Below are 12213 nucleotides of genomic sequence, written 5' to 3'. Positions count from 1 at the left end.
AAGCTCATTTTTAGTCTTTTGAAATGATGTGTTTATAATGCTCTTCCTTTCTGTGGCAAATAATAAAACATTTGAGGATCTGTATGTTAGGCTCATGGCATAACACCTAATGGGGATGTCCGGGCATCTCGATTTCTCTAAGCACGGGAAGATGTGTCAAAGGTGCTAGAATGTTTACACGGAGAGCCTTGGGGTGACCATCGATCATTCCCACTGAGATGTCTGGAACTCTTCTTGAGTCAGGACAAAGAAACTGAGGTGAGCCACAGGAGCCATTTCAAAGGCTCGCCGGCCACACTGGCAGCAGCGCTTGCTGCTTCCCCTCCCCTGCGTCCTACAGAGTTGGGGACACCTCTAGCTGAGGGCATGAAGGCACTTGGAGACAACTGAACGCAGAGATAAAATGGAGAAGACATTGCAAAGGGAAACAAAAGAGAGAGGTAAGAGAAAGCAAAAAAAGGGTGAGGAGGTTCAGTATATAACATTTAACCAAATGTTTAAGTAAAATTAGAATCATTAGAGATGAAAGCATTTACTGCTATTCAAATCCATTGAGATGTCATTACTATATTATAAAATAACAACTCTAGATGAGTCATTTACCACCAGTTCCAAGTTAATTTCTTCATTGAAGAGCTACTGTCTATGATGAAAACTGCAGACATGTTTAGTAGCAATGTGAAATTAGCCATGTTATAAAACAAAACAAGAAAACCCAGGTATGGATAACTCTTAGAAGGAATGCAAATGTTTTTTTAAAAAGTACTTCAAAAAATTCCCTAGGTTTCATAAAAAGGAATATTTTACTCTAGTTGTCTATTTATAGCTTTGCTTTAATACTCACTCAGAAATCTAGAGAAAAAACAGTTGAATTTTAATATATGTACATATCCACTGGCAGAACTGTTATAATGCTTTATTTAAGAGCCTTTCAAATTTGGGTGTAGAAAGAGCAAGAATTTGAAGTCAGAGACAGGTATCAGATCCTGGTTCCATCATTTGACAGCTACGGGACCCCAAGATACTGAAACACTGGTTTCCACATGAAATAATATATTGCATATATAAAGTGCTACCTCAGTAGCATACAAAGGCATTAGTGAAATGAAATGTTAGTTTTTTTCTAGACTCAAATAAACTTTTAGGACTAAAATTACATCAAGAAGTTTCAATTGTTTCTTCAACCTTTCAATTTTTTTACTTGGAAAGAATGAAGAGTTCATTTTAAACAGTGAGGAAATGTAAATAAGAATGCTTGCGAGACTCCTATTGAGACTCCTATTATCTCTGCATTTTGGGTTTGCGGTTGATACTTTTTCTAAAATACGCAGTCTTCAGAAAAGGCTAGGAAGCACTAGCTTCACGAATAGTGCCCTAGTGCCCAAGAGCAGCCCCACAGAGGCGCAGTTTTGGCAGGCAGACTCAGACCCACGACCTTTCCCCGGCAGCTGCAGCAAGGCGGAGCTTCCGCAAACCTCTCCTGGCTGCAGCCCAACAGAATCTTTTTCGGTAGTTTAGTAGGACGCTCAGCTAAGTGGTACTTTCTGCCTTGCTCCCCAATATTCTGTTAAGATGCCCTGGAACACACATTTTAAATGTCTAGAAACTATATAAACAAAGGAAGCATTACCCTGAGAAGTTTTTCAATCTTGTTCAGCAACGTGGGTATCAGATGAGACTGTAAATTCCCAAGTTCTGTGGTCCAGGCAGCATAAGCGGGTAGGAATACTTGATGTGTTGCACTAACCACTCTTTCTGAGGGATCACCCAAGGCTGACAGCAGCAATTCAAAACCCTGCCAAAATAGCAACAATGACCAAAACCCCCTCAAAACAGGCAAAATGTAATTTTTTAAGAGAATAAACTTTAAAAATGCAATGAAAAACAACAAATACACAATTGCAACACCTTCAGAAAACAATCTAAGAAAGAAAGCCATCTATAATCCTACACTTCCTGTTTTCTTTAAAGAAAAGCTCATGTATAAATTGGCAAGGAAACAAAGGAGAAAAAGGGGTGAACTGCACGCTTGCTGCCAGTTTCCTGTGTAAATGAGTCATAGCATTCTTTCTTCTGAATTGCAGAATTGAAACCAGGCAGCCAACCCCAACTGGTCAAGGCTGACCCAACTGCCATCCCTGCTAGAGGGTGCAGGCTATCTGAATGAGACTTGGAACATCACCTGGAATTTTAACACGAAGGGAATGGGGCTCCTGCTGAAAAACACACCTGTTGGTATTTGTCTGGGTCATCGATGTACCCCATAATGATACCGAGGCTTTTGATCACAGCTTCTCGTACCAAATCTGCCTTATCTTCCATTAACATCTGTTGCAACATTGAAAGAACCAAGGAGCTACGGATTTCTTTCTGAAAATAAGTACAAAAGTTTTTTGCTGTTTATTTACACTCCCAGCAGAAAAATATAGAAAACGTGACAGACACCCATCTATTCAAAATGCAGATGAAATACACATTAACATTTCCCTATATTTGCCTCCTCATTTTTCAAAGGCAGGACATTACAAGTATACTCAAGCACCATCCCACTCTCTCCCTCCCTCTCTAAAGGTAACCACCTGTGCGCTGCATCCAGTAATAAATCACCTCCCGGTGTGCTGTCTACCTTTGCTGAGTTGTGCAAACCCTTACAGGAGCAGGAACAGGCGCTTCTGGCAAGTCAACCCTCTGCTGCTGTACCTGGACAGTGACTCTTCTGTCACACAAGCTGCCTGTTTGCTCAGCACAAGGCACTCAGAGGTGTAACAACAGGGGGGTTACGAAGGGCACTTTGGCAATTTCAGCATTTGCCTGAAGTAAGAGTGTGGGAACATTATAAAATCCTACTGTTTCTATTTTTTGAAGAACTGAAAAAAATTCAATAAGGGTGGTAAAATATGAGAGTAAACCTGTAAAGTACTTTAACAAGAATTGCACTGGTAAATTCAGATGCTACTATTTAATATGATGTCACCCACTGCTGTGTCTGAATTTCACACAGTTTTTTCTACAGTAAAGAATGTTAATGGCTTAGCCCCACTGATGGCTAAGCCATCATTTTACAAAGTCTTGCTCTTCTTTTCCTTATTTGTACTATTATTGTAACTTGATTAATTTATAAGCATTCTTTAACCCAAAACTTGTTGAGGTCCATTCTACATATGATAGTTAGAATAAAATAGAAATAAAAAGATGTGATCATTTTTATAAATGTACAGTGTGATTTGGTATGCAGAGGTCTGACATTGTTAAGTTACCTAGTTTTTGTTTTGACTTTTTAGAAACAAAAATATATATGCCAAAATATATTTGCCAAAATGTAACTTTGGCAAATTTTAGTCACATTTAGGTTGGTGAATATGCTTTTAGGTACAGCCTTGTTTATCTATCATTTAGGCTAAAAATTGCCCCCTCCCCTCAAATACTTTAAAGTGTCTTAACTCTAAGACTGATTTAAAAATTAGTTTCTTACTTGGTATCAGCATGGGCCATAGGACCAAGGTACGCACATTTTAGCTCGGTATGTCCTTCACCTTGACCTGGGCTGAGGTCGACTGCGGCAGTTAGTTTCAGTATGCCGCAAGGAACCCACAGGACAACCTGGGAGGTACCACTTCATTGAAGCCATGACCACACTGAGATTTTACTATTACCAGTTACAGTGGGGTACAAGGCAGCCGGAGACCCATGGAGGAAACACCGTCTATCATTAACACTGCTTAGCATTCCAGCACTAGGAGCAGTGTGGGGCAGTTTCCCTGTCCTTTGTCAGTGTGTGTGTTCACCTCCATCTCGGAATAATGAATCACAGGATGCTCAAACTCACTCATGTGTACCTTACATACAGGCTTTATAATAACAATAATATACCAACTTTTTCCTATAAGATAGAAAAACATTAAAAATTTTTCTTCATGCCCAGTTTCTGGTGAAAGGTGGGAAAATAAGAACTCCAAGGTACTGCTGATAAAAGTTGAAGCCCATGCTACCCTGGTGGGGGCAGTTGAACACTATCAGAATCGAAAACGCAAGTGCTGAAAGCAGCAAGCTATAGAGGTATTAACAGTATGAGACATTTTTAAAATATACAGACACCCAAACGAGAACCTGTAACTAGGGTTTACTGTTGGAGATACAGAACACGATGTATCATATAATGAATGTTGGGCGAGAAAACTTTAAAGTACATAACAATGCGAACTGGTGAGAGCACAGATGCTTACTTCCTGTACGCATTAAGCACTACTGACACAAGGCGGGCATCTCTGGAGGAGACGGCGAAGGGTCAAGGGGCACGTGTGGGAGTCCCTGCCCTGACTGGTGTCAGTGCAGCGGCACTGGCTCCCATTATAGCTTTTGCACTGACAGTGTAAATGTCAGCAGAGAAACAGACAAAAACTATTTTAATGTTGTTATGAAGATTATTTCCACTTGAGAGACCTCTTTTAAAGACTGTCAGGCCCTGGCTGGTGTAGCTCAGTGGATTGAGCACGGGCCTGCGAACCAGACGATCTTGGTTCGATTCCCAGTCAGGGCACTTGCCTGGGTTGCAGGCCAGTTCCTGGCAGGGGATGCATGAGAGGCAACCATACATTGATATTTCTCTCCCTCTCTCCTTCCCTTCCCTTCTAAATAAATAAAATTGAAAAAAAAAAGACTATCAAGAGACCTCTCAGGGTGCTCAGACCACACTTTGAGAACCACTGAAACAAGCTGATTTACGTATTTACACTCGTGCAATCAGTGGTCAACCCCTGCAATGCCATACTGTATCAAGGCGACCATTTTCTTTTGACTTTTCTTTCATTGGGACAGCAAGCCATTGGAGAATTTGGGTTAAAATGTGTTAAGAGACTTGAAAAAAGGTTTCTCTACCATTAAAAAAAAAAGGTTTTAAGAAAAAGGACAACTCTTACAGGAAGATACGGTGCCAAGGCTCCACAGGACTCTGCCACAAGTAGCCGTCTCTCTGGGTATTTGTGATTAATCTACAGTAAAAAGGAAACCAAGCGTCAACAATATATTCTCTCTTCCTCCGAAAGATCTTTCTTTTTCACCACAAATCCACTTAAGAATGCAATCTGGCTCCTTCCTTTTCCACTTCTGGGCATCCCTGTGTATACCCGGATCAGGAATAAGGAAACCCCGAAACGCGCGCTCACAGGGGTTACCTGTTGAAGAAAAAAGGATGAAGCAAAGATGAAAATTTGGCAAGGTGTCCATGGTGCGCTTGCCTAAGACCAGGCTTTCCTGACTGTTGGGGACAACTCTCTCCTTCCGCAGAAACACTGGTGTGTTTTTACACTTAGAAAACCCAGGTTTGAATATTACCGATGTGGTTTGTAACACATGGCAGGAATGACTCATCGGTACTCACTTTTACCCAAGGGATTAGGAAGTGAGTTCATCAATGATTTAAGCAGAGCCCATGAGTAAGGGTGAGATTCTGTTTTTAAAGTAAGCCATCTCCCATTCGTTTGTGTTTGCAAGTACACAACAAAGGGGCTTTGCTACTGTAATGACTACACTGAACCACAATAAAAAATGTAACAAAACAAAACGACACATACTGGGTTTTGTTCCCATATGTCTTCTTCATAGAATATAAATCTTTCTTTGACTGGAAAAGAAGTTTATCTGTTCTCACACTCCCATATGAAAAGGTGACATAATTCATTAAGGTACTGGATGCCTAAAATTAAGAAAAGAAATTATATAGCAGTCTACTGGGCAGCAAACTGGAGGTCGGCAGCTCGACGGACCCCCGATACCATGTCCAGTTACAGAAGAGGTGGTGGCAGGGATGTTTTTAACTGACATCTTTGAATTCATTCAGAAATAGTAACTGCAAAGTAGAAAAGTCTGAATGTTAACGTGTGCTCTACATAAACTTCCATTTTGCTTTTCTCTAGTCTAGCTCAGTGAGTCTCAAAATTAAATGTACCCACAAAAACCAAATGTATTTCTCTATGTAGGCAACAAACAGACAATACTTAGGGATAAATTAAACAAAAACATACATACAGTATATTCTGAAAACTACAAAAACATTGTCAAAAACATTTAAAAGACCTAAATATATGGAAAGACATCCCGGATTCATAGACTGGACACCTCTCTACGGTTAGGATGGCAACACTCTCCAAAATGACCTGCAGACTGAACGCAGCCCTCATGAAAATTCCAGCTGGCTTCTTTGCAGAAACGGACAAGCTGATCCTAAAATTCATATAAAAATTAAAGGGACCCAAAATAGCCAAAACAATAACACCAAGCTCGAGGGCTTAGGGTTTGTGTAGTGGGGGTGATAAAACTGTTTTAAGACTGATTGTGGTGATAGTTGCGAAACTCTGTGAATATTCTAAAAAACACTGAATTGTATACTTCAAATGGGTGAGTTATATATATGATTTGTACCTCAATAAAGCTTAAAAATGTAAAGTAATTATTAAAAAATTAAGTGTACATGTGAATAATTGTACAGAATTGTATGTGTTGTGTTCAAGCTAATTTGACTTTCAGTGATTAAAATCTCGCCCTAAGTTAGTGTGTACCATAATCTATAGATAACATTAAAAGCTGTCAGAGGTAAGTATGACTATCTATATAATGTTTACTTTACATACTTGATCCAGATAACTCCAGAAAATGTTAAAGAAAAAGAATACTCAAGAAAATTGTAACAGAATTCTAAAGGACCATATACTTCAGTGATATTCCAGACACCAATATATTTTTTAAGAGTAAGTGACCACACTATTATAAATAAGGTCATGAAATTTATCTTCATCAATAAGAAATCCAACTTTATAAGATGAAAAAATAAGCTCCTCAATGACCTAAACATCAAGTCTAGAAAGTCAAGATTCTCAGTTCCAGAGTGAACTGGAATATTAACATTCAATATAAAACCCAAAGTATTATTCATATATAATGAGTTGAATTAAATACCAGAACCTCCTAAATCAAAGGTTTACACTTTATGTTCTCTCTGTAGCTTAATATATAGAAGTATATAATATACACAAGATATTATTTCTATTACCTACCTACTCGCCCACCCACAAACACACACACGCCTTCTTGCTCTCTCTTGAACTCAGTATCTCACTTCATTCGCATCCCTGCCTAAACATCCCTTCCTCAGAGATTCCTTCCCTGACCACCCTTTCCAAACAGCACTTCCCATCACTCCCTTCCCCTTCCCCGCTTTATTTTCTTTCTGGCTTGTAACACTACAAAACACCAAGAAAATATTGATTTGTTTTCTCTTATCTTCCCACTGGGATGTCACTGTGTTTTATTCTCCACTGTACCCCTAGGACCTGGCACTGGAACTAATGTTTCTTAAGTTTTTGTTGGAAGAATGAATAATGTAAAGCATCCCTGAGCATTCTTACGCACTATTAAATCACAGCGCTGGGCTATGCAAACAGCAGCATAATTCATCTTCTATGTATTTCCTAGTGGCGTTCAAAAAAGATACGAACGTTTACAATAACGTAGAAGAGAACAACGACCAGGGAAAACCCCGAGAGTAACTCACCTGTTCCCAGCACTGCGGCAAAAGCTCCGCTTCTACGCGCGTTGGTCCGACATGACGTGCAAATGCCACACAGCCTGTCAGTATCATCTGCCTGAAAGTGATACAAATGCATGAGGACTTGCCCTCGCTTTAGGAAGCACAGCCAGGACTAAGGGTTAAAAAGAGTCAGCTCTGTAATACACATGAAGTACAATATTTTCGTACAAGCAAAACACACTTCCAATGATGGACTAGGCTCCACCAAGAGAGCGAACCCCTCAGGACAAGTTCCTCCAGCAGCGGAGGCTCCGTTTGTGAGATGTGGTACGAAGGGCATCTCTGCTGGTGTGACGCTGAAACTCGTAACCGCCTACTTTAACTTCCCACATAGGCATTCTGAGGGTGTGCATATGGCCAATGCTTCAGCTCCGGTAACTTCTGTTTGTAGCCACTAAAACTATCAGTGACTGCTACCCCAGAACTTCTAGAATTACAGACTGTGGTGTCAAATTAGTAAAATGGCATTAGGCAGCTTCGGATGTGGCTCCCAACGATGTCCATCTCTCGGTGTCCACGTCCTTGGTGCAGACTGTGCCTAGGGATTCACTTTTATTGGACACGATGACGGGCAAGGTGATGGGCATCACTTCTGAGTTAGGCTACAGAAGTGCGTGATGTCCATCCTGCAGGACTCTCTAATGCCTTCTCAGCTCACGGGCTTTGATGTAGTACTATGCTATTTGGGGGCCTATGTGGCAAGGAGTCAAAGGCAGCCTCCAACCAAAAGGCACGAGGAACTGAGGCCCTCTGTCCCAAGACCTATGAGAAATTGAACACTGCCATGGCCAGTCAAGGCTGTGGACTGAGACGCAAGCTGTCCCCCAGGGGAGACTGGAGATGACGACAGCCCCAGCTAACAACACCCCGGTCACAGCCTCGTGAGAGACCCTGGAGCAGGGGATCCAAATTCACTGACCCACACAAGTCATATCATAAAAACGAATTTGTTATAACCTCTTTCTTTTGGAGTAATTTTTTATAGAGCAATATATAAATAATACAATAACTTCACTTGTACTTAAAGAGTATAAAATTTTAAATAAGATTTTTCTCTTCAGAATGAAGTTCCATTTAAAATGACTTGAAATGAAAACTTTTGAGTTTTTTTTACTTTGTCTAAGATTTCAAAACAGTATATCCTGATTGAGGGGTGAAGAAGTAATGTTTTCAACAGATACTTTTAAGTATCCAACTTCGAGGAAAACCAAAATAGAATGTTTAATTGATGTTAACAATGAAATCAGCACATTAATCCCACACAGTGTTCACTGCCTTTTCTCAGACCATGCCAATGTAACTCACACTGCAGAATGACTACATTCCTACTCAGTTTAGCCGAATCAGCTATGACGACGAGCGTGTGGACGGCAAGGAGAGGAGGGCGGGGCCAGTGCATCTTCACTGCATGTTGCAGCTGCTTCTGCCCACAACCTCACAATGACCTGATTCCCCTTACGTTTGTATCATTCTCTTCTACGCCTAGGTCTCAACTTTCCTTTGCTTTTTTATGTCCTTTTATTTTAGAAGGGCAAATAAAGTAAATAAAAGGAAAGTGTAAAAAGAAATTCCCAAGCTTTACATATATTACTTTAGCTGCCTGCTCCCTCCCAAAATTTCCTAATACCTTATCATTTTCCCCCACTAGTGTCTTAAAATAATGAGGAGGAGTACACAGAGATTCCATAAATGTTTGGTAATTATAATAAATGAACTTTGGTGAAGTTTAAGCATGTCAAACATTTATAAGAAGTACACATCGTACAAAACCTTTACATGCAATGACTTTAAGTGATGAGTTACCATCACTATACTAGAGACATACAAACTATTAAAATAATGTAAGGCTTCTCAAAACAAACTTTTTAGCAGAATTCAGATTCAAATTTCTAAAAATTATGACAGCTTTGAAATACAGCTGGAAATAGGAAGTCAGATGGCTTACAGATTATTAACAGCATTAGAAACAGATGCTCCTACTCGTAGAAAGTCAGAGGAGAGAGACTGTTTGCCTAGTATTTGACAAAGCTAAAAATGTGGTGTCGGTTACAGCTGTTAGCAAAGAACGGGCCAAAAGCACCATTACTGAGCATAAAATTAAGTTTTTCTTAGGATCTGATCAAAGATGCCTGAGATTCATAAAGTACTAAAGAGGGACAACTGATTATATGTCAAACATATTATGCCAACTTAAAACTTTTGCTTTTTAAATTTCTTATTCACATTAGACATAGTTGATCCGTTAATGAGACTATTTTAATGAATAATCATGTTTCTGTAGGCTACAGATTGAAGTGTGGACACAAGCGCTTAATTCATTCCTGCCGCATTTCCGCCCAGGTACTTTTGGCCAGCAGGTGGCAGCTCTCAGCTGCAAATGCAGGGCATGAAAATGGACCACAGACCTAGAGGTTTGGCCCTTTGTTACCAAAACAGAGAGTAATATTTTTCAAGGAGAAAAATATAATATTAATTCTCCTGTACAGCACCATCAAATTGTCCTCAGAACATTTTCAGTTTGCAGTGAATGATCCTAATACAGTGGTTTAATTTTCCTTATTTCTATTTGACCAGCACCCTGACTGGATCCTGCAAAGGAAATGTTTCTCCACTCGCTCAGACACATTGTGGAAAGAGCAGGAAAGAGACGTATACTCACAGAGTTGTTAAGTCTATATAACTATTTCATTTCATTTGAGTTACAACTTTCACTGAGAGATTCCTTGTATTTTAAATTTTAAGCTTGATTTGTTTTATAGTTCATACTTTTAATTTTCCAGCATTCCCAGAAGAGGTATGGACAAGTACTGAAATTACATAAACTTACCTAATCGTAAAATATAACCCCATTGTTTTGGAAAAGTATAAGCAAACATCCTTTTGCGGAAATCTGTCCACTGGTGCGCAGCCCACCTGCCAGCCTGCAGGGTGTTCTGCACATCCACACTGGGACAGCGCCACCTTCCTCCTACAGGGTTACTCTCTGGGGCAGCTGACACTTGATCAAGTCCCCTGCCCCTGGCTTCCGGAGAGTCACCTTGATGCGTGGGCATCTTCCCCTCACCACACTCAGGTACTGCTTACTTCTCCACTCAGGCATCCCTGGTTGTGGGCGCTTGTCTCAGAACAAAACAAGCAAACAAACAAACAAGGCACTCTACCCCCTTCACCACATAGTAACTGGTTTAAAGAGAGCCCGGTGATGCAAAAATTCATATAGTACATATTTTATTTCTTGTAAAGTGTAACTATTAAGAGGCCATTGGGTAGATATTTAGGCCTTCTCAGAAACCACACGTTTATTATTTCTAATAATTTCAAAGAAAAGTTTCTTTGCCTTTCTAATAATTTCAAAGAAAGAAATAGTAATTGTTTCTTTCAAATAATTTGAAAGAAATTCAAAATTTCTTTCAAATTTTATTAGAAATAAAGGCAAAGAAATATCTGAATTAGAAGTCCTAAGGTAGCTGACACAGAAATGCACACTTCAGCACGAGTAACTGGGCTAACAAGAGTGACAAATTGCAGGGCACTGCGAACAGAGCCAGTGTTCCCTGTGCATTACAACAGGGACGGGGAAGAAGGCCTTTGGATTAAAGGGCGACTTCTGATGCCAAATGAGCAGGATTAATTGTATGCGTTTCCCAAAGAAGGAGACCTACCGACCTTTGCTCATCATCTGGCCTCTTGATCAGATTGAAGAGTATGTGGAGAAGCTGATCTCTCTCTTTAGGCTCAGGGTGCAGGCACGCTGTACACAGGATGAGGGGGATCAACTCCTGCAGAAAGGTGAGGGCGGAGAAGGTCAACGTAAAAACGCACTGCCGAGCATGCATTCTTGTCCCCAGACTATTCTCAAATGGACACTTAAAGTAAAATAAACCTCAGTCTACAAGAGAGCAAACTGTCATTTTGTAAGGTGGATATTCAACAGAAAACAATGAAACAAATCACTCGTGTATTTATGTGTGGGTTGTGCAGAAAGTGCAAATCTCATCGTAATAAAGCTCCTTAGGAGTCGACTAACTTTGTTTTCGGAGCCAGCACATTTTCCAAGGGTCTACTGCTTTCTACACCAGATAAGCCTCCATCTTACTACTGTGCAATCTGATAAAGTCATTTTTAATCTCAAAATATGTTTTAAAAAAACTTGTAAAAGTTGACTATATTCTAAAACAATTTAAAAAGATAACAGAAGATAAAGACAACTCTTCCCATTTCATGAGTGTAATATAATCTGTCTCTATTAAAATTATATATAATTCCTTGTAGGGAACTGCTTTGCGAGACTGGAAATGTAGCTCAGCATCCACGGGGAAAACCAGTGGGGAACAAGTTGGCACACAGGACCACGCCCACGAAGGAGTTCTCCCATGGGAAATCAGGCCTAATTATACCTAGGCTGCTTTGTGACTTGTTCTGGCTAAAACTTTCTCAACCTGAGTTCAGGCAGAAAATGTTTACTGCGTATCTTTAAAGTAACTTTCTGAAGTCTGTGCTAATCCTCCCAAGGACTGAAGTGTAACAAGACCTGTTACTCTTATCTTTCTCTTGCATTTGCAACATTTTTTCTTGTTAATCCATAAGAAGTAATCAGTAACATCCCTTCCACTGCTCTCTGTAAAAAGTAA

At 40.0% G+C, this 12213-nt stretch overlaps 1 protein-coding gene across 7 annotated transcripts in view; it reads right to left on the bottom strand.

The window, feature by feature from the left end:
• RELCH (RAB11 binding and LisH domain, coiled-coil and HEAT repeat containing) overlaps window positions 1–12213 on the bottom strand; it is an 89661-nt gene that overhangs the window by 34632 nt on the left and 42816 nt on the right. For all 7 annotated transcript variants that reach the window (XM_037035354.1, XM_037035360.1, XM_037035364.1 and 4 more), the window contains exons 11-15: window positions 11249–11361; window positions 7547–7637; window positions 4917–4988; window positions 2230–2370; window positions 1631–1795 (exon numbers count right to left, since the gene is read on the bottom strand). In XM_037035354.1, the coding sequence (XP_036891249.1) occupies window positions 1631–1795; window positions 2230–2370; window positions 4917–4988; window positions 7547–7637; window positions 11249–11361 (582 nt within the window). The remainder of the gene's footprint in view (window positions 1–1630; window positions 1796–2229; window positions 2371–4916; window positions 4989–7546; window positions 7638–11248; window positions 11362–12213) is intronic.

This window comes from Sturnira hondurensis, unplaced genomic scaffold (genome assembly GCF_014824575.4).
Source record: "Sturnira hondurensis isolate 20B ecotype Veracruz unplaced genomic scaffold, ASM1482457v3 Scaffold0001872, whole genome shotgun sequence".
In the NCBI taxonomy this organism is placed as follows: Eukaryota; Metazoa; Chordata; class Mammalia; order Chiroptera; family Phyllostomidae; genus Sturnira; species Sturnira hondurensis.
This window is presented reverse-complemented; position numbering and strand designations above follow the sequence as displayed.